We start from the raw sequence: 23405 nt of genomic DNA, 5'->3' as shown, positions 1-23405 counted from the left end.
AGTACCAATACCTGGTTTAATGATTATGATATCACTGTGCTTGACTGGCCAGCAAACTCACCTGACCTAAACCCCATAGAGAATCTGTGGGAACTGTCAAGAGGAAGATGAGTGACACCAGACCCAACCATGCAGATGAGTTGAAGGCCGCTATCGAAGCAACCTGGGCTTCCATAATACCTCAGCAGTGCCACAGGCTGATCGCCTGCATACCATGCCACATTGGTGCAGTAATTCATGCAAAAGGAGCCCAGACCAAGTATTGGTATAGTGCATACTAGGGATGCAACTAACGATTATTTTCATAATCGATTAGTTGGCCAATTGTTTTGATTAATCGGTTAATAACCTTAAAAAAAAAAGTGTGGTGTATAATTTAGTTAATACGTAAAGTTTTAAAAAAAAGGCAATTTATTCTTAAATATCTCTATGCAGAGGCAAATATAAATAACCAACTATATGGTTAGGGAGCAAAATATCTAATCCACTCTGAGAATAACAGATAGAAGAGAAATACTGTATATACTATTAGAGGAGAGATATCCTGTATATGCTATTAAAGGAGAGAGATACTATTAACCACTTGAGCCCCGGACCATTATGCTGCCTAAGGACCAGAGGTCTTTTTCCAATTTGGCACTGCGTCGCTTTAACTGCTAATTGCGCAGTCATGCAATGCTGTACCCAAACGAAATTTGCGTCCTTTTCTTCCCACAAATAGAGCTTTCTTTTGATGGTATTTGATCACCTCTGCGGTTTTTATTTTTTGCGCTATAAACGGAAAAAGACCGAAAATTTTGAAAAAAAAATGATATTTTCTACTTTTTGTTATAAAAAAAATCCAATAAACTCAATTTTAGTCATACATTTAGGCCAAAATGTATTCGGCCACATGTCTTTGGTAAAAAAAATGTCAAGCGTATATTTATTGGTTTGCGCAAAAGTTATAGCGTCTACAAACTAGGGTACATTTTCTGTAATTTACACAGCTTTTAGTTTATGACTGCCTATGTCATTTCTTGAGGTGCTAAAATGGCAGAGCAGTACAAACCCCCCCCCCCCAAATGACCCCATTTTGGAAAGTAGACACCCCAAGGAAATTGCTGAGAGGCATGTTGAACCCATTGAATGTTTATTTTTTTTGTCCCAAGTGATTGAATAATGACAAAAAAAAAATTTACAAACAGTTGTCACTAAATGATATATTGCTCACACAGGCCACATGGGCATATGTGGAATTGCACCCCAAAATACATTCTGCTGCTTCTCCTGAGTACGGGGATACCACATGTGTGGGACTTTTTGGATGCCTAGCCAGCGTACGGGGCCCCGAAAACCAAGCACCGCCTTCAGGGTGTAAATTTATGATTTCACTCTTCACTGCCTATCACAGTTTCGGAGGCCATGGAATGCCCAGGTGGCACAAACCCCCCCCCCCCCCCCCCCAAATGACCCCATTTTGGAAAGTAGACACCCCAAGCTATTTGCTGAGAGGCATGGTGAGCATTTTGCAGCTCTCATTTGTTTTTGAAAATGAGGAAAGACAAGAAAAAACTTTTTTTTTTTTTTTTTTCTTTTTTCAATTTTCAAAACTTTGTGACAAAAAGTGAGGTCTGCAAAATACTCACTATACCTCTCAGCAAATAGCTTTGGGTGTCTACTTTCCAAAATGGGGTCATTTGGGGGGGTTTTGTGCCACCTGGGCATTCCATGGCCTCCGAAACTGTGATAGGCAGTGAAGAGTGAAATCAAAAATTCACGCCCTTAGAAAGCCTGAAGGCGGTGCTTGGTTTTCGGGGTCCCGTGCACGGCTAGGCTCCCAAAAAGTCTCACACATGTGGTATCCCCGTACTCAGGAGAAGCAGCAGAATGTATTTTGGGGTGTAATTTCACATATTCCCATGGCATGTTTGAGCAATATATCATTTAGTGACAATTTTGTGCAAAAAAAAAAAAAATTTGTCTCTTTCCCGCAACTTGTGTCGCAATATAAAATATTCCATGGACTCGACATGCCTCTCAGCAAATAGCTTGGGGTGTCTACTTTCCAAAATGGGGTCATTTGGGGGGGTTTTGAACTGTCCTGGCATTTTATGCACAACATTTAGAAGCTTATGTCACACATCACCCACTCTTCTAACCACTTGAAGACAAAGCCCTTTCTGACACTTATTGTTTACATGAAAAAGTAATTTTTTTTTTTTTTTTGCAAGAAAATTACTTTGAACCCCCAAACATATATTTTTTTAAGCAAATGCCCTACAGATTAAAATGGTGGGTGTTTCATTTTTTTTTTCACACAGTATTTCCGCAGCGATTTTTCAAACGCATTTTTTGGGGAAAAAACACACTTTTTTAAATTTTAATGCACTAAAACACACTATATTGCCCAAATGTTTGATGATATAAAAAAGATGGTCTTAGGCCGAGTACATAGATACCAAACATGACATGCTTTACAATTGCGCACAAACGTGCAGTGGCAACAAAATAAATACATTTTTAAAAGCCTTTACAGGTTACCATTTTAGATTTACAGAGGAGGTCTACTGCAAAAATTACTGCCCTCGATCTGACCTTCGCGGTGATACCTCACATGCATGGTGCAATTGCTGTTTACGTTTGACGACAGACCGCCGCTTGCGTTCGCCTTAGCGCGAGAGCAGGGGGCGACGGGTGCTTTTTTTTTTTTTTTTTTTTCTTTATTATTTTTTTGCTTTTTTATCTTATTTTTAAACTGTTCCTTTCATTTTTTTTGTTATCTCAGGGAATGTAAATCTCCCCCATAATAGCAATAGGTAGTGACAGGTACTCTTTTTTGAAAAAAATTGGGGTCTATTAGACCCTAGATCTCTCCTCTGCCCTCAAAGAATCTGACCGCACCAAGATCAGTGTGATAAAATGCTTCCCCAATTTCCCAATGGCGCTATTTACATCCGGCGAAATCTAAGTCATAAAATGCTCGTAGCTTCCGGTTTCTTAGGCCATAGAGATGTTTGGAGCCACTCTGGTCTCTGATAAGCTCTATGGTCAGCTGGCTGAATCACCGGCTGCATTCTCAGGTTCCCTGTTGAGACAGGAGAGCCAGAGAAAAACACGGAAGACGGTGGGGCGGGGGGGGGGGCATTCCCTCCCACGGCTTGTAAAAGCAGTCTAGAGGCTAATTAGCCGCTAGGATTGCTTTTACATGAAAGCCGACCGCTGGCTGAAAAGAATGATACCAAGATGATACCTAAACCTGCAGGCATCATTCTGGTATAACCACTCAGTCGTGAATGGCGTACCTGAAGACAAAAAAATGGTTAACAATAAAGCACAGTAAACAGTAAAGTATAAAAAATTGCATACCTGAAAAGCCAACATGATAAAACATAATAACAATAAAACATTGCAGAATAGAATACAGTAAAAAAGAGCAGAACAATAGAGCGAGAATAGAGAGAGAGAGAGAACAATAAAACGACAACTTTTTTTTTTTTTTTTTTATATATTTTTTTTTTTTTTTTTTTTTTTACACTTTTTTTGTAACTAACTTTTATAACTGCAACCGGTTCTAGGTTCGGGTCTCTCAAAATGCGATGGCATCTTGGGAGACCCTGTAAAAGTGTGCCTAGTCTGTGCAATGCTGTACCCTACGCTAATACTCAACTAGTGAATGGTAGCGTTCAAAACATTCACCAATGCAAAAACCAGGATTGTCAGGACAGGAGGGACAATAATAGCGGATGTCACGCCTATATCCGCGCTTGCTGCAGACACAACATCTTTTTTGGGGGGTTCGTTGGGTAGGGGTACTCGGGAGGACAAAGAAAATGCCTCTCATGCAGCCGACTGCACTTGGTTGGGGATGTGAATGGGGGAAGTACGGGCGCTGCAGAAGTGGTGGGTTCCCAATTAGGATTGGCGAATGCAGCAGGAAGGGCACTATGGGCACGATGGGCCTGCGTTTGTCTTTTTGGTGGCAGCGGGGCACTACTTGTGCTTGCCACCTCACCAGCTTGAACTGCACTTATGGGACTCGCCACGTCACCAAGTGTTACTGCAGTGCTGGTTTGACTACGACCGGGGTGTACTAGGCCGCTGGTGCTTGCCAGTTCACCAAAACGCTACAAAAAAAACTGTTAGCGATCGCAGGGATCAGGCCTGACTCTGCGAACGCTGCAGTTATGCATTTAGTGTTTTGTAAGTGACAGTGATCGATCGATACTGCACTTGGGTGGGCTGGGCTGGGCCGGGCGGAGGGGCAAAACGCAGGTGCTAGCAGGTATCTGGGCTGATCCCACTAACACTGCGTTTTTGGGAACCCTAAACTGCTGGGGACGCTAGTATAGATCTGATCGGATCAGATATTGATGCGTTCAGATACTATACCACTAAGGGAGGCGTATGCTGCGTGCGTGGGTGTTAGTGGTACTAGGGCTAACCTGACGCTGCCTGGGGCTGGTGCTTGCCAGTTCACCAAAATGCTTCCAAAAAAACTGTTAGCGATCGCAGAGATCAGGCCTGACTCTGCGAACGCTGCAGTTATGCGTTTAGTGTTTTGTAAGTGACAGTGATCGATCGATACTGCACTTGGGTGGGCTGGGCCGGGCGGAGGGGCAAAACGCAGGTGCTAGCAGGTATCTGGGCTGGTCCCGCTAACACTGCGTTTTTAGGAACCCTAAACTGCTGGGGACGCTAGTATAGATCTGATTGGATCAGATATTGATCCGTACAGATACTATACCACTAAGGGAGGCGTATGCTGCGTGCGTGGGTGTTAGCGCTACTGGCGCTAATCTGACGCTGCCTGGGGCGACGCATATCACCGCCGGGCGATCAGGGGGCTAAACCTTTATTCGGTAATAAACGGCGGGTGCCCTGACACTATAAAAAATAAACAAACTAATCAGCGTCACCCGTAATGGTTATACGGTGATCAGTGGTGAAAGGGTTAACTAGGGGGCAATCAAGGGGTTAAAACATTTATTGGGTAGTATATGGGGGTCCCTGACGCTATAAAACGCTGACGGCGAACCTAAATATTTACCTCCCTAACTAGCGTCACCAGCGACACTAATACAGCGATCAAAAAAATGATCGCTTAGCGACACTGGTGACGGGGGGTGATCAAGGGGTTAAAACTTTATTAGGGGGGTTAGGGGGGTGCCCTAGACCTAAAGGGGGCTAACAGTACCTGTCCTAACACTGTAACTGTCACAAACTGACACCATGCAGTAATCAGAAAAAAAAAACTGCTGGTGTCAGTTTGTGACGGGGGGGGGGGGTGATGGGGGGGGGATCGGGGTGTTTTGTGTGCCTGGCATGTTCTACTGTGTGTGTGTGTGTGTGTTTTCACTCACGTACCTGTCTTCTCCCCTCGGCGCCGGAACGGAAAATACCAAGCCGAGGAGAGATGACATCATTTCCTTTGCTGCTGTTTAGCATACAGCAGCAAAGGAAATGATCTGGCGGCGATCGCGAGGGGGGGGGCACGAACGGATGGGCTCCCCCTCACCTCCGATCACCGGGGGACATAACAGGACCGCCTCGGGCACCGGGGGGGGGGGGGGGGTGTCCGATCGGACCCCCCACCCGCGGGAGGCAAATCACGTATATGTACGTGATTTTGCCTACCCGTGCTGCCTTGCCGACGTACATCGGCGTGAGGCGGCCCTTAAGTGGTTAAAGGGTGAATCTGGTAAATATCAGACTCAGATCACATTTTTTTATTTAAAAAAACAAAACAAAAGCAAATGTCTTCCCTCAAAAAAATGTAATTTTAAGAACGTTTGTTCGATTTCTAATCGTTAGTGGGGTCAAATTGACGTTCATTTTCAACCACAGCGGAACATTTGGAAATAATAGAAAACTTCTTGGTGAAAGGAATTTTCAGACAGTGGATGTGGTTTTAGTTCAGAAATTACATTCATTTTAAAAACAGAATGTTAAAAACAAGTGAAAATTTCAAAACAGCATTCTTTCATTCAGCGAATGTACAAAGATTTTTCATCTGAATATTCTCTTCTGAAAATTGATGCGTGTGGCCAGCATAAGGCTCAGTACACACCTATGCAGTTTGCTTTTGATCTGTTTCTGCAGTGCTTCTGCTGTGTGTTTTGATTTTTGCACACGTGATTTTGCTGCAATTTGCATTTTTGAATTTTTTTTGGCCGATTTGTTGTTGGGCAGATTAAAAAACACAAATTGCTGCAAAAACGCATTACATGCTTTTCTTCAGCTTCTCCATTGAAGTATATTGAACCAAAAAAGCACTGTTTTGCATTAAAAAAAAAAAGTCCCTGACCATTTCCAAATACGCAGCGGCTGAAAAAAAGCATAGATGTGAACGGGTCCCATAGGAAACCATGTAAATGAACTGTAGTGCGCTTCTACAAAAAACACATAGTTGTGAACCAGGTCTAAGACGTTTAGTAACATAATGGGGTTAAAAAAACTAAAATTAGCCCTTTATAGTACAAAAAAAAAAAGCAGATAATTACTACTGTAAAGGGTTCATTTTTTTATTGTAGAACTGTAAAAGTAATATTTACACTAGCTATTATTTGCTCTTTTTGTGCTAATAAAGGGCTCATTTTAGTTTTTTTTTTAACCCCATTATGTTACTGGCCGATTAATTGATTATGAAAATAGTAATCGATTAATTTCATAATCGATTAGTTGTCGTTTAATCGATTAGTTGTTTCAGCCCTAGTGCATACTATACTGTACATGAACATACTTTTCAGTAAGCCAACATTTCTGTATGTATTTTTCTTCTTTTTTTTTTTTTTTTTTTTCTTAATTGGTCTTGTGCAGTAAACTAATTTTCTGAGTTACTGAATTTTGGGTTTTCCCTAGCTGTAAGCCATAATCGTCAAAATAAAATACAAAAGAATTGCTTAAAAATATATCGCTCTGTGTAATGAATCTATATAAAATGAGTTTCACTTTTTGAATTGAATTACTGAAATTAACTTTTTGATAATAATCACATTTTTTGAGATGCGCCTGTATTAGTTTCCTTGTTTAGGCTTTCTTCTGTTTTCTTATGGTGATCTGGCCAGTAAGTCTGTTTTTCTCAAGCTCTCCTTAATGTATCAATTTGCATGGATAAGACAAACCACTTAACACTGACAAGGCTGCGTAAAATTCTCTTCTATTCATTCATGCCAAAACCTTTATCCCAAGAGGAAAAAATGTTAACTGTAACGGATTATAGTGTGAGCTGGAGTTTTGCTGACATATTTAACCCCCCCCCCCTTAAGGCAATGCTGCTGTCTCCTTTGCCTCCTGTGCTCATTCCTCCAGAGTTAGCACACTAGTACAGGTGATGTGTTACTGGCCAGATCACCTGGTGAAAAAGCGAAAGAAAAACAATGATGCAGCATTCAGACCTAATGATTGGTAAGCTGCAATATATTACATTATTTGGTTTAATACAGCTTTAAAAAAAATATTTTTAGCTAACTTGCTTTTTTTGCTACAATGCTATCATCCTGTCTAATGTTGCTAGTTTTAGGAGGCACCTCTAAAGTCCCAGTTGTTTTACGTGTAATTTTTGCTGCTGTGGATAGGGACAGGACATCTTGGTTTTATTTTATGCTAACAAAGAATGTGGTGTTACTCTCTCTTCTCTGGCTATATTATATCCTTAAAGCTTTATGGCAAGTTGGACATTCTTAATTTAGCACAGTGATTTGACTTTATCGGTTTCCTGATTAGAACACATATTTTGATTTACTGCTTATTGATTTAATGTTACAAATCAAATTCTCTTTTTCAGAGACAAGAGCGGCATGCAGAAAGACCTGCCTTACTGGAATTAGAAAGATTTGTACGTATTTGTCTCTTCAGTCAGTTTTTGTAATAATTTCTTTTAGGCCTCATACACACTGGACGTTTGCCCAGCTCTTCTGAATGCCTTTCTCCTGGCTGGAGAGCATCAAGGCGCAACAAGCATTTTTCTTAAACGCTCCCCTACTGAACGCACAAGTGATGGGGGTTTTTGTGCCTCTAAACACCTGTTAACACTTATGTGTGCATGGACACATAGGGGTTGATTTACCAAAACTGGACAGTGCAAAATCTGGAGCAGATAGAAACCAATCATCTTCCATTTTTTTTTTTTTTTTTTTGTCAAAGCTTAAGGCTTGGTTCACACCTATGCATTTTTTTTTTTTAGTGCATTTTCAGTTTTGCAGAAACACCCTACAGTCCATTTAACATGGTTTCCAATGGCTGTAGCTCACATCTGTGCATTTTATGGAAAGGGGCAGGGATTTGTTTGTTTTTTGGTTCCATAGACTTAAATGGATCAAAAATGTGTATTGAAAAACCCAAATTGCACCTGGAATAGGCAAACTACAGCCTGCATAGGTGTGAATCAGGCCTAACTGTATAAGGTGCAAGAAAATAGTTTTGGACATTTGAGCAGACTTTACCGGTACCAGAAAGGAACACTCTATAATTTTACAAAAAAAGATTGTTAAATGTTACAAAATTGATAAGTGTACATAAAAACAAGAGAATTTAGAGCTCTCATTTATATAACCCCAGGTATAAAAATATATATACCTTTATACTGCCAAGTCAAACAAGGTCAATGTTTCTCTGTCGCTTCTTCAGGACCTATTTCCATTGACTGCAAGCAAAGGGATTATAGTAAATATAGCCCTCTCGTAAGCGGCATGCCATGTGCTACCCAGGCGCGACCAGATCAGTGAGGCATTCACTAATGCCTCACTGATGCCTCACTGATGCCCCAATAGGACCAGCAGATTCACAATAACACTACATCAAGGTGACTATTCCTTTTCCACAGTATCTAGGGCCGCCCTCCTATTGATTCCTATATCTAATGGTTCAAGATGAGGGCCAGTACCTCCCTAGAAAGCCCTTACAACTGATCATTAAGTACGTCCGACAATCAGCGTCCTTTTCTAACAGTTTATATTGGATGTGGTACCCCCTTAGCTATCTCTTTTCAATAAGCTGCAGTTAGAAGCTGATTGGCTACCATGCACAGCTGCACCAGATTTTGCACTCTAGTTTTAGTAAATCAATCCCATTGGCTAACATAGAGAGGCGTTTAGAGGCCGAAAAAAGGCCAATCCCCCTCAAAGTGGTGTTTGACACCTGGCGTGCATGAGGCCTTAATGTTTTGTGAAATGTCTTTAACCACTTGCCCACTGGACACTTAAACCCCCTTCCTAACCATTCAAATTTTCAGCTTTCAGTGATCTCACATTTTGAATGACAATTACTTAGTCATACAACACTGTACCCATATGAAATTTTTGCCCTTTTTTTTTCATCCAAATAAAGCTTTCTTTTGGTGGTATTTAATCACTGCTGGGTTTTTTGCGCTATAAATGAAAAAAGACCGTAGACTTTGTAAAAAAAAAAAAAAAAAAAGCATTTTCTTTATTTCTGTTATAAAATTTTGCAAATTAGTAATTTTTGTTCATAAATTTTGGCCAAAATTTATACTGCTACATATTTGGTAAAAATAACCCAAATAAGTGCATATTTGGTCTTTGTGAAAGTTTTATAGAGCCTACAAGCTATGGAGCCAATCATTGGAAATTGTTTACATCTCGTGTACTTACAGCCTATCATTTCTTGAGACCCTAACAAGTCAGGAAAGTACAAATATCCCCACATGACACATTTTTTTTTTATAAAGTAGACAGCCTAAGGTATTAGTAAGAGGCCATGGTGAGTTTTTTTGAAGTTGTAATTTTTTTCCACAATTCTGAAGATTTTTTTACATTCTACTACTCCAGAGTACGGCGATACCGTGTGTGAAATTTTTACACAGCCTGGCCACATACAGAGGCCCAGCATGCAAGGAGCACCATCAGGCGTCATAAATAGGGTCATAAATAGGGATATAAATTTCAAATCTAATTTGACTACCTATTACACTTTTGTGAGGCACTGATGTGGTATGGATGGAGCACGGCTGAGCATGAATGTGGATGTATGAACCAGGGATGGAGCATGGCCCAGCATCAATGTGACTGTATAAGCCAGGGATGATGCATGGCTGAGTGTGGATGTGTGAGCCGTGGATGGATGAACCAGGGATTGGCACAGATCAGTGGTGTGGGCACTTTAGATCCAGCCCACACCACTGCTGCACCGGCTCCTTACTCTCCTCACACGGTGTACCGATTGGCGAGAGGGGCCGAACCAGACATGCTCCGGTTTGTTTACAAGTGTTCACTCCGTCATTGGACGGAGTGATCACATGGTAAAGGGCCACTGTCAATGTCCCTTTACCCCGATCCGTGACACGCCAGGTCTGGGAGGCCCGACTGTCGCCAACTTGACCAGGTGTACGCCATTCTGGGAGGACATTATAGTACGCCCGACTGCGCTGTAGCCATTTTTCGGCTATGGCCTGGTCGGCAAGTGGTTAAGGTAGTTGATGCTATCTGGGGAAAAACAATTATGCTCTCAAATCTCAGATTGATAAATATACTCACAATAGAGACTACAATAGCTGATCTTAGACTGCAGTGTGGTTACTTGTTAACAGTAAAAATTTGTCTACTGTACATGTTCTCTACGGACAAAACTAATAATTCAGGTTTAAGTGGTCTTTGATGGATTTTATTACCGGAGTTATTGAGAATATAATGGTAAAAAAAAAAGAAATGACCATTTTTATAACCTCTGAATTGGGTGGTGGTCATAATTCTACTAAGGGATTGTGGAATAAAATGTCAATTTTGATTCAATTTGCTAGAAGCCACAAAATCTGATTTAACTACTTACGAACCGCCCACTGTCATTATACGTCGGTATTTTGAAGAGGGGTATCGTTGTTATGGCAGCAGCTAGCTACCATAACCCTGGTATCCTCTTTTTTTTCAGCGGGCAGTCCGCTTTCAGATAAAAGGAGCCAACAGGGTCCTTCTCCCTGTTGTGTATGGAGACGAGTGAGGGGAATATGGCCCCCACCCGTCTCCATACCATTTCAGGGCGGAAGTGACATCAAAACGTCACTTCCGCCCATAGCTCTTAAAGAGACTTTTTTTTTTTTTTTTTTTTTTTTTAATTGCATTTTAGTGTAAATGAGATCTTTGGTCTTTTTAACCCCAGATCTCATATTCAAGAGGTCCTGTCATGCTTTTTTTTTTTTATTACAAGGGATGTTTACATTCCTTGTAATAGGAATCAAAGTGACACTTTTATTTTTACACTGCTCTTTTAAAAAAAAATAAAAGGTAAAATAAATAAGGAAAAAATGTTTTAAACACGCCCAGTCCTGCCGAGCTCGCATGCAGAAGCGAATGCATACGTGAGCAGCGCCCGCATATGAAACCGGTGTTCAAACCACACATGCGAGGTATCGCCGCGATCGTTAGAGCGAGAGCAATAATTCTAGCCCTAGACCTGCTCTAACGCAAAACATGCAACCTGTAGAATTTTTTAAACCTCCCCTATGGAGATTTTTAAGGGTAAGTTTGTCGCCATTCCACGAGCGGGCGCAATTTTGAAGCGGGACATGTTGGGTATCAATTTACTTGGCATAACATCTTTCAGAATATGAAAAAAATTGCACTAACTTTACTGTTAAATTTTTTTTTTATTCAAAAAAGTGTATTTTTTTTTAAAAAGTGCGCTTGTAAGACCACTGCGCAAATACGGTGTGACAAAGTATTGCAACAACCACCATTTTATTCTCTAGGGTGTTAGAAAAAATATATATATGTTTGAGGGTTCTAAGTAATTTTCTAGCAACAAAAACAGTTTTTAACTTGTAAACAACAAATTTCAGAAAGAGACACGGTCCTTAAGTGGTTAATAGTTTTGGGTGACAACTGAAGTTAAAAACAAAACTTCTCTATAGCTGGCCATAAATGGATTGAAATTCATCTGGTTCAGCAGGTATCGGCTGCATTTCAATCCATTCTTTGGCACTGTGGTTTAACAGAAGTTGATCTACCAGTCGACTTCTGTTCAGCTGCCTTTTCAGTACATTGTCGCTCAGTCAGTGTCGCATGCAATAGGCTGCAGTGCTGATCTGTGTATCTTATTGGCAGGGGAGTTTCTCCTCTGTCAGAATAAAATGGCATAGGATTCCCACATCAAATGTGTGGCTGAGGAATTGGGTCAGGTTTTTTTTTTTTGTTTTTTCAACCCGCTTTTTAAATTAAGAAAACTGACTTGTGTATGGCCAGCTTAATTTGATTTCTTTTGAATTGAGGGACACAGGAAGTCACTAAAAGTCAGTTTATACTGCTGTTACCAGTGTTCTTCAGTTTTTACTTGTGCCCTAGGACAGATGTGTTGGCATTATAAGCCACATATCCAAGAATTAATTATATGTTCCTCAGTGGACCTCCAAAAGTTGTTATGGAAAATGCAAAAATCTTATTTTATGGTGTGTACATATATCCTATTTGCTCTTCATGAACATAAAACCATATAGTCATTGTAATTCCAAAGGAGTTGTGGAGTTTTTCTCTGTTTTGATCTCTTATGTTATGATAGGATGTGTTTTCAAATGATATGCCATTTTATTTGTCATTTCTCTTTAGGAAAGAAGAGCATTGGAGAGAAAAGCTGCTGAACTAGAAGAGGAGTTGAAGGTAATATCTTTACTACTTTTATTTATTTTATTTTTTATTTTATTTATCTCCTAAACGGTGCACACTTAAGCGATATTCATTTTGCCCACAGTTAAGCTTTTATTATAAGCTTTACCTGTAGGTACAAATAGCCAAGCAGCATTTAGTAACGCGTTAACATTTTTATTTATTTTTAACAGTTTGACTGTTGGCTCTAGCTACTTTTATGGGCTAGAGCTTACTGAAACTACTACGGTTTATCATTAAAAGCCGCGTTCCAAGCACTGTAACTGATATTAAAATAAATTCCTGTATAGTCACAAAGTGTGTGTGTATGTGTGTATGTGTGTGTGTATGTATATACACACTTTGTGACTCACTTTAAGGCAGTGAGGAAAAATGTTCTACTCTACCTAAAACCTTTATATGCACTTTATTGGCTCTAGATCAGGGGTGTCAAACGCAATTTCATAGTGAGCCTCATCAGCATTATGGTTGCTCTCAAAGGGCCTGTTGTATATTTGGGTGTGCTATGTACAGAGTGTAGAGTTCAGGGGTGTGCTGTGTGTACCGAGTGCAGGGTGTAGGGGTGCACTATGCAGTGTGCAACTCTAACCCCTCTCTGTGTAGGTGGCTCTGCCTCACCTTGCAGGGAGATTTTTCTTTCTCAGATTCTGGAGATCTGCCTATGCAATGCCCCTCCCTGAGTGCATGTAGGGATCTCTTAGTTCTGGGAGCAAAGCTGTCCCATGTAAACACAGAAGGCTTCTGTGTTTACAAGTGACAGTAGGGAGCAGAGGTTAAGAGCCAGAGGTGGCAGAATAGAGTTCTGCCATGTTCTGGCTGCAAAACTGGGTGTGAGCGCCACGTGCCTTGTGTTTGACATATGTGCTTCAGATAGCAGGTGGAGTTGAGACCAAAGCATTGTCAGTGAGAAGTGCAAAAAGTCTGTTTTGTGACTAGATATTGAATTTATTTCCAGGTCCTTTCTGACTTGAAGGCGGATAATCAAAGACTTAAGGATGAAAATGCAGCTTTAATACGAGTCATCAGCAAGCTTTCTAAATGAAGCAGAACAAGGCAAGGATGATAATGGCCATATCCAGTATCAATACCTTTGGCCTCCCTAGGCCTACGTGGGCTTGAAGGCCGGCTGGGCCAGCACGCTGTCTTCCTGGATTAAGCAGCTACTGTATAGGACTGTCTGGAACAGAAGCAATGTTCAGTTTGGCATTGTGCTGCACACACTGGAGCAAGACTTTCAGAGCCAGCATCCCAACCCCGTGAATGTGGAGAAAATCTGACCTGCTAGTTTTTGACAGTTTTATTTTTCCTTTTTTTTTTTTTTTTTTGTATATCCTTAAATATTTAACAGTGCTTATATACACACGTCTTCAAATCATCGAAAGTCAGCTTAAGATGACACCTAAAAACTTATTGCTATCCTTGGTATAACTAAGCCAATTATCCTGTTTTTTTCCCCATGGCTGAAACGTGTTGTGATTGGTTATAAGAATCTTTTGGACATTTCCTGCCTCACTTCAGCTAAAACTGACATACCCCCTTCTTGTTACTCCAGCAAATTTCATAGTTTATTTTAACAAAACCACTAGTACTTCCTCAAAGCAATAAGTGAGGTTCAATATCAGACTGCAAATTCCTATTTAAATTCTGTATTCTATAGAAACTCCATGCAACACATTTTTTTTATGCTTGCTGACTACATATGAAGGCATGCCAATCCAAGAACAAATATGCAACGTTTAACACATTGACGCATCTTTGAATGTTGTGTTGTACGAGCTTTCCAGCTGGTTAAACCATTACACTGTTAATGCCTTTAATGCTGCATTGTTCTACAAAGTTCCATGCTGGGTTCTGCCAAAGTACGCACTGAAAAGTTATACTAGAAGCCCACGGTAGAGTTTGGGAAAACGTGAGGAATGTAAAGTTTGTGTAGCAAATGTCATCAAATCAGGCTGCCAGCTATTATTTTTCTAGTGTATGTTTAAAAAAAAATGCAGATGTCTCCTAGTGCGTATCACTTTTTTTTTTTTTTTTTTAATTCACTATCATCACAAGCCAGGATTTTAAGATTCCAGGAAGCATTTTAATTGGTTGTGCAGTCAACTGTGCGATCGCTATTGGCTATGTAATGCAGAGTTCTCCTGTTAAGCACCCTCTTTAATAAAAAAAACATATTGCATCTCTGTACTTGACTGAAAGTAGGTATAAACTTGCAGTGGGACAGGAAAATTGCCTGTTGAAGCCAACACCAGTCCTGATGAGCTCCACTGTGTTATTGTAATTCTCTGTAAAACAGATGCACCCAAGGGTAATGTGACTGTTTCCACATTTTTGGATATATATATATTTCAGATGAATCACCCCCCTTTTTGGGCACGTCAGACCCCCATAGCTATATATTTTTAACACCTGTTTATGTCGATTTAGACCGCTGAGAACAATGTATTGTCAAGGAAATTCCCCACCAGGCAGATCGTAAAAGTATTCTTGTCCTTTTACAGGTAGTTGCGCAGATAAACATAATGTCTTATGAGAGAGTCTCAAACATTGTGTGTGCAACTGAAAGGATAATCATTACACTGTAAACTCATTTATATGTTTGTATGTATGTGTGTATCTCATTTTTTATTCATAATATTTAACTTTTGTATAACATTCTGTATTTTTTTTAAACTAAATTAACTACCAATGGGTTTTTTTTTAACCTGTCACACCTACATTTTATTGTTGAATATATTCAGTGTTACCTTTCAGTGATGCTTTGATACAAGTTTAGGTTACCATTTAAAAAAAAAAGGTTAATCTTTAACTTTTTTTTTTAACTGTAGACTGTTCCTAGAGCTGACTAGCTTTTGTTTATAAAATGTAATGCAGTAGGCTTTGGAACAAAACTAGAATGGCACGTTTAATACCTAAAAAGATTTGGGTTGCGAGGACAAAAACGTTCAAAAGCCCCCTTTGAATCTGTAAGGCATCTTAGTGCCCTTGCATGTGTTGATGAAAGGCTCACCTGTTGACACGGCTGTGCTTAAAGCCTAAGTGCAGGGAAAGAAAATGAAAAAGCAGCACAAGGGACATCATTTACAGTCAGTAAGATGTGTCCTATGTCCTGATGCCTTTTTTTTTAGTCCTCCATCCGTACTCCAACCCCACTGTTGTAGTAATTCAATGCAGAAGGGGTTAATACAACTAAGGGGCTGTAATACAACTAATAGGCTTTCATCAAGAGAGCATGACTGACTGCTTTTTCCACCATTCGTAGCAGCTGTTGCTATAGCTGCTATGAATGAAACGGGCTCTCTGAATTGAGGGGGCGGACCTATTGATCATCCACCTTTCCTCCATTCTTAGATCCTGTTTCATTCCTTGAAGCTGTAGTATGGCTTCTATAAATGGATGAGCTGTGTGAAAAGGATGGGCTCTTGATGAGCTGTGTTAAACCCCACTGCACCAGAAGATTGTATGTGTGAGGAAGAATTCAGCTAACAGAACAATCAGCACAAGGGACACATCCTACTTGACTAAGTTATGTCCTTTTTTGCTGTTTTTTTGTGGATGCACTTGGGCTTTAATTTAAGCTTTGTTTTGTATATCAAAGACTTTTGAACCTGATGGTTGGCTAGTTTTGGGAAGCAGAATGGAACCTAGGGGCTATTCTTCATAAAGGATTACAGGGCACACATGTGCTCCTTGACTGACCCCTCTGGTATAAAGGCTGTTCATAAATTTGTAAGCATGCCAAGTTCCCTTAAAGGTATTATCATGGGCCACATGGCTGCTATGAGAACAGAAAGGGCTGAAGCTAAAAATCCTATGGAGTCGGCAGGGAACAGCTAGGAATTAATCTGTAGTTTCAAAAACAAACCTATTCAGGGAAGAACCACTTTCATCAGTTGATCAGTATTTTAAACGTGTGGCTGTTCAGCTGAATCAGTAAGGTTATGTTTGCACCATGTCCATTGAGCTGCATTGTCCTGCCCACCATCACATGTATGGTGTGAACAGGGCACATAGAAAACGACCAATTATCCAATTAAATTTTCATTAAGCCTTTTCTTTTGCCAAAATCTCAGAATATACTTGCTCTTCAGTGTCCAGAAGAGTGCTTCCTGGGGGAATAAATGAAAGTGCTGGATTGGCTGATTCCTTCACATGATTTGAGAAATGAGAATCCAGCATGGTTTGATGCATTCTGTTTTATCACAGATTATATCTTCCTTTGCCATTTTCCACCCTTGTAGCTTTGTCATGAGACTAAAAGGCTGTTCTGGGTAGAGAATAGATAAAACAGCACTTTTTTTTTTTTTTTTTTTAAATCAATTTGCTATTGGGAAGATTTCCCTTACTTTACGGTCCTATAGATACAACAGGAAGTGAGAAAATATATCTCTAAAGTGAGGATAAGCCCCCTTTTTGGCAAATTTCACTAGAACAAATATTCCATACAAATATTAGTGACAAAATCTTTGTATTTTTTTTTTCTCACTCCAGTTTGTGAATGTGGTCACCAGAAGAAATAAAGCTAGTAGATCTCCTCTGTGGGAACACCGAACCCTACCCACTAAAAAAAAGTTTTGGCTTTATATACATTTCAAAATAAAATCTGTACTACGCATACTTCTGAAAATGCTAGTAGCCTACATGTTGACCCTGGAACTTTCTGAGTCACTGAATTCTGTGGAATCTGTTGAAATCTTTTCCATGAAGGGCCCTGTTGGCACCACCTGGCTTGCCTTTTGTTAAATGAGACAGGCGGTTCTCAGCTGACCAGCAAAGATGCAGGTGTTTTTCGGGTATTCTGACAACCGTGGGTGCCAGCTGTTAGAACTGATGGAGGGAGTCAAGTGATTTCTTGTTCAGTGCATAAGAAAAATTTTAAAGTGTATGACCCGCTTAAAAATATCTTGCAACATATGCTAGGACTTTCTGATTTTCCAAAGTTGCTCAAAGCTGTTTTTTACTAAATCTTTAGGATTGAGTGGCACCAGGTGTCTTTTAACACAAAGACTAAGGACATCTTGAGATGAAGAGGAGGTAATCTGGGGGGCAGCTCTGGATTAAATGGCTTGCATTCAAAGCTGTTTTTTTTATTTTTATTATTATTCAGCAGCCTGTAGTTTAGCTTTAAAGCAAAATAGAATCCTGTTCCCTTTTTGTTGGTTGCTATTTTGTCTATTGGAGCCAGATTTTTGATGTACAACACTTCTGCTACCAGCATCACATCTCAAATGTATTAATGTTTAATATGCAGCAGTGCAGCCATTACAGTCCACAAAGACTATTTTATTGTCATAGAACATTCAATCACAGATTGAATTGATTTTTTTTTTTTTTTTTTTTTTTTTTACTTTAGTCAATGGAAATACTTTTAAGTCTAAATGAAAACATTTCTGCAAAGTGGTTTCAATTAATTACAATGGAAAACACAAAGTACATCCCTTTCAAATCAGTATTTAGTTTATTTGTGCATTTCAATATCTAGCCATAAATTCTCTCTATTAGATTGAGATTTGTATACAAAGGGGCTGTAAACCCTCGTTATTTAAAAAAAAAAAAAAAAAAAAAGTCATACTTGCCTTCACTCTGCAGTTCGTTTTGAATAGTGACCCCGGTCCTCCTCTTCTGGGGTCCCTCAGCGGCGCTGGTGGCTCCTCAAACGTGGACACTCGATGTGGGAAGAAGTGCTCTCCCAAGGTGGACAACCGTTCACATAAAATGCAGGACTTGGCGCTGCGCTTCGTCATTGGATTTGATTGACAGCAGCAGGAACCAATGGCAGTGCTGCTATCAATCTATCCAATCAGGACACGAGACACCAGCTAGAGCTGGTGTGCTTGTTCCCGGCCAGAGGATGACTGTGTTCAGGTAAGTAAAACTGGGGGGCTGCAGCACTACAGATGGTTTTTCACCTTAATGCATAGAATGCATTAAGGTGAAAAACCATGAGGGTTTACAACCCTTTTAACTAATTTCAGGACAATGTTAATCCGTTCTCTGTAGTTTTAGCCTTAGGCTTTTGCGGCCTTTGTCTTGCTGGAAGATGAATAATCTTATAGGATATAGGTCTTGCAGTGTGCCAAGATTTACCTGTTTTTCATTCTATACTCTCAAACCTTCCGAACCCTATTGCAGACAAATATCTGCGCAACCTTGTGCTGCCACCACCATGCAAACGCCAAACATGGCATTTAGTCTGGCCAAAATATGTCTTAACAGCCCATAGAACCTTCTTCCACTAAAGTCTCCCACTTTTCCGTGTGGGGAAAAAAAATATTGCAAATAAAAAATAGTAAAGCACATACAATTGCTAAACTAGCTAGGGGGCATATTGTAATTGAAAGTTATTAAAAATGACCTTTCCTTTTCAATCTGCAATACTGCAATTTTCTATAAAATGCAATATGGTAACCTAGAGGTATACACAGATGAAGTGCACAGATGATTTATAGAATGCCCCCCTCCCCCACCCCCCGAATATGTACTTTCCTGCTTATGTAATTGGGGTACTGATTTTCCCAGAAATCTACACTAAGATGCAGGTCAAATTTTGGGGATCCCCTGCAGCAAAAACTTTTTTGGGGAGATGTTCCCAAAGGGAAACCATGTCTAAAAGGATTAAGATCCTGCCACTTTCCTCATTAGAACCCTGTGAGTGCAGCAGCGGATTGATAATTATAAAGTCACACCCATTAGATTTGCTTTCTACATGGACACTGAAACAGCACAGAGTTGCTCTTTAACCCCTTGCCGACCAGCCGCTGTCATTTTACAGTGGCAGGTCGGCACGATCCCGCAAGCAGTCGCAGCTATACGTCGGCTCGCGGGATAGGCACGCGCTCGCAGCACAGCGGGGGTGCCGATGGCCACGAGTGATCGCGGGCATGAGAGGCAGAACAGAGAAGTGTGTGTGTAAACACACAAATCCCTGTTCTGTTGTGTGAGGCATGACAGATTGTGAGTACCTATTAGCTAGGAACCACAATCCGTCACTTCCTCTAGGTCAGTCCCCTCCTCCTACAGTTAGAAACACACATAGGGAACACAGCTAACCCCTTGATCACCCCCTAGTGTTAACTCCTTCCCTGCCAGTGACATTTTTACAGTAATCAGTGCATTTTTGTAGCACCGATCACTGTATAAATGCCAGTGGTCCAAAAATGTGTCAGATGTGTCCGCCATAATGTCTCAGTCCCAATAAAAATCGCTGATCGCCGCCATTACTAGTAAAAAAAAAAAGAATAATAAAAATGCTATAAATCTAACCCCTATTTCGTAGATGCTATAACTTTTGCGCAAACCAATCGATATACACTTATTGCTATTTTTTTTTTTTCTCTCCAAAAATATGTAGAAGAATATATATCTGCCTAAACTGAGAAAAAATTTGCTTTTTAAAAAAAAAAAAAAAAAAAAAAAGAATATTTATTATAGCAAAGCGTGGGGAAAAAAGGACGTCAATATTGTTTGGGTGCAACATTGCACAACCCAGCAATTGTCAGTTAAAGCGATGCAGTGCAGAATCGCAAAAAATGGCCCGGTCATTCAGCAGCCAAATCTTCCGGGGTTGAAGTGGTTAAGTAAATGTATGATATCATGAGTACAAAGTGGCTTCCTTTTGCCACTCCCACATAAAGCTGTGCCTGGTAAAGCACTATTGAGCAACAGTTGTATGCGGATGAGTAGTCTCTTATGTCAGCAACTTAGACCTGCAAACTGTGATAGGTCTCTTTTGTGTTACTCAGTTTAGTTTAGTGATGGTTTGTTTTTGGCATCTTTATAATTTGTGATTTACTCTTCTTTCTACAATTGTTCTAACTGTTCTAAAGGATTCAGTGACTTAGGACTTAGACTTAAAATTCTTCTTAAAGCCACCCTGACTTCTGCATTTGTCAGCTTTTGGGTTGATGATGTAGGTTATGCCATCATCTACTGAAACCTAAAGTTGGACCTTCCAGTTGCACATGTATTTAAAACTACAATCATTTGAAATCCCTGGTTTACACACAGATGACCTCCATTAATAACTAATTGTGAGATTAGAAAAGAACTGGGTGCACCAGTAATAATTTGTGTATCACAATAAATGGAGCATTGTATTTTTCAGTTGTTGTTTGTGACTCGCTTGTCAAGATCTTTTTGACAAGTAAAGAGTTGTATAAAGATTTTTTTTCAGTCTTCCTCAGCATGCTTGTTTTTAGAGCTTATGTTCAGACCTCACATTCACCTTTCCTGAATGTTAAATGGCTAAGAGCTGTAAATCACACTAAATAGCCTCTTTCTATGGGTTTTGGTAATTTTCCTTCAGAACTTAGTTTCTCTGAATAATTTGTCATCTTATTTTGGCTAGAGATTGAGTGCTTTTTCCACCCTGTGCAGAGAAAGATAAAATAGTCCAATTTGTGATTTTTGGGAGCTGGTTTTCTCTCTATTTAAAAAGCCTTGGGACTGTGTTGCTGTTCTGTGTTGCTGTTGAAGCTTATTGGTTTATATGTCCCCCATTTTTCTTTTGAAAGAAAAATCACCCTTTTAAATAATGCATACAAAGTAAAGAATAGAAACCGCTGAGAACTAAATTTAATCCAAGAATCTTTGGATTATTTACCTGCTAGTGCTGGTCACATAGCATTACCCAGTGTCATGACCAGTGATTTGATATTGGGTGACATTACAAGCAATATTGGACAGAAGGTTTTTGGGGATTAACATTTATTAGTATCTTTATACATTTTAAATGGGATGTACTTTAAGGGAAAGATTATAGTTGCACTATGATGACGCAAAAGTCTTTTGGCCTATAAATGGCATTAAAAGTTCTGTCTGTAAACGGGCCATTGCCCTTACTGGAAAGCTAAAACTTTTAGGAGAACCCAGTTACACCTTGCTGTTCATCTATTAATGTGGAAAGTTCTACAGTGCTGGCTAACCAAGACATTTAATATCCATGAGAAAAGCAATGCCATTGGAAATTCTATTTTTACTGCAAAAATACACACACACATTTTGTGTTGCAGAGAAAATACGCTCAATCTTTGAGCAAGCAGGCAGCTTATGCTTCTTTTTGAAGAATCAAAAAGGGACTGTTGTGCAGGCTTATTGACTTTCGGCAACTTGTCCATAATGTGCATTGTATTTGGGGTCTACCACTAAGTTGACTAGTGAGGAATTCAGAAAACACTGATAATGCTTAATGTGCGTTTTTTTTTTTTTTTTTTTTTTCTTTTTTTTTTTCTTTTTTTTAACCAACTAAGCAAGAAAAAAAAGGTCCTGCAGCAATGTTTTCATGCATGTTGGCTACCTGGCTTTGGGAAGTTGTCCAGCCCTGATTCACCTTTCCTGGTGTATTAGACAAGGGCCTAACTATGTATTCATGTTATATTACTAAGGAGCCGAATAAGCAATATCAGAAGTGTAGATATTAAGTATTCAGTTGTGCTTCACGTATTGTCAAGGCAAAAATACACAGTTCCATCTAGAATTACTGTCACTAAAACTGAACCTTTCCTGATAAAAGCATGGAGAAAAGTCATTTTAGTCTTTGGGTATAGAGCATGTCACACCATAGAAGCATTTCTGTACTTAGTCTTCTATTCCAAGTTGGGTGCTCGGTGTAAGGTATTTGTGAAGCCCTTTTTCGCATGTCCTCTTTTGCCGAGCTACACAACCCTGTCTGGTTTGACTACCAAACTCTCTGCCTCCTGTATGCCAAGGTCTGACCTGCAGTAGGGTCATTGTTGATTAACGTTAACTTCTGTTTTTAAATTGTGCCATGCCACTTCCATGATGAAGTTTAAAAAAATAAAAGTAAAACTGCAAAAAATCCATTAATTACTTGTATCTGTATATAAGGAAGCCTATTTTATATACATAATGTCAAAATGTGCAATATGCATGGGTTTTGGTTTTTCTTTTTCTTTTTTCTTTTTTTTTCAGAGAAATATATATATTGTATTTGCAGCAAATACAGCTGTGAGTTCTTGTCCCTTGGCTGCTTTTAAGGTGTGCATTTCATGTCATCTGATGCATTGCACACATTTATGGCACTTTGGGTGAAGCACAGAAAAAGAAAATATGAGCAAAAAAGAATTAAAAAATATATATGTTCATCACCTCTGTTTTTGTCTTTCATGTTTTGGACTTTGAGCTTTTGAAGTTCGATTATGCTGATTTTATTTTGTATTATGTTGATGTATTTTAGATTTCATTTGACAACTTCAAAGGCTGTCTAATCCATTCTTGGGCACTGACTCCTCAAATATACAAAGTTAATAAATAGAAGCTTTAAAGCAAATTTGATTAACCGGGTCAAAGGAGATGTTTCCTAAGTAACTAATGAGAATGTATCCTTTATACACCTAGATAGACTAGCGTTTTCCAAATCTTCATCAGTCCTAAGGTAGCTATAGAAGGATTGTAATTTGGCCAGTTCAACAGGGACTGGCTAAAATTTCAATCAGTTGCCGTCCTTGTTTGACAAAAGTTGGTTGTTTGAGTGGCTTCTGAAGTTTAACAATTTAGAGAACTTTTTCCGGCTTATGTGGATGGGAGAATCTGGTGGGTTTTTTTTTTTTTTGTTCAGCCCAATGGCTGAACGAAAAGAAAGCCATGTATTAGCCAGCTTTATTGTTACAATTTAGTCCCAGTTCTTTGTAAGCTCTGTACACCCCATGCATGCATTTTTGTTACGCCGCCTGGTAAGTCTGCCACCTAAATATATCCAGTCTGCCCCAACTGCCCATATTGTCAAGTATAACACACAAATAGACAAGTGTAAGGCTGACCGCAGGTCAGCCTATGTTTGTGGGAGGAGTTGGGCTG

The 23405-nt window shown here is 39.7% G+C and overlaps 1 protein-coding gene across 2 annotated transcripts in view; it reads left to right on the top strand.

Moving 5' to 3' along the window:
- PPP1R12C (protein phosphatase 1 regulatory subunit 12C) overlaps positions 1-22696 on the top strand; it is a 243257-nt gene extending 220561 nt beyond the window's left edge. For both annotated transcript variants that reach the window (XM_073602853.1, XM_073602852.1), the window contains 3 exons: positions 7766-7816; positions 12534-12584; positions 13546-22696. In XM_073602853.1, coding sequence (XP_073458954.1) covers positions 7766-7816; positions 12534-12584; positions 13546-13632 — 189 coding nt within the window. In that variant the 3' untranslated portion in view covers positions 13633-22696. The remainder of the gene's footprint in view (positions 1-7765; positions 7817-12533; positions 12585-13545) is intronic.
- The last annotated feature ends 709 nt before the right edge of the window (positions 22697-23405 follow it).

Source organism: Aquarana catesbeiana, linkage group LG10, assembly GCF_042186555.1.
Source record: "Aquarana catesbeiana isolate 2022-GZ linkage group LG10, ASM4218655v1, whole genome shotgun sequence".
Taxonomy (NCBI): domain Eukaryota; kingdom Metazoa; phylum Chordata; class Amphibia; order Anura; family Ranidae; genus Aquarana; species Aquarana catesbeiana.
Note: the sequence above shows the minus strand (reverse complement) of the source record. Positions and strands in the feature narration are given on the sequence as shown.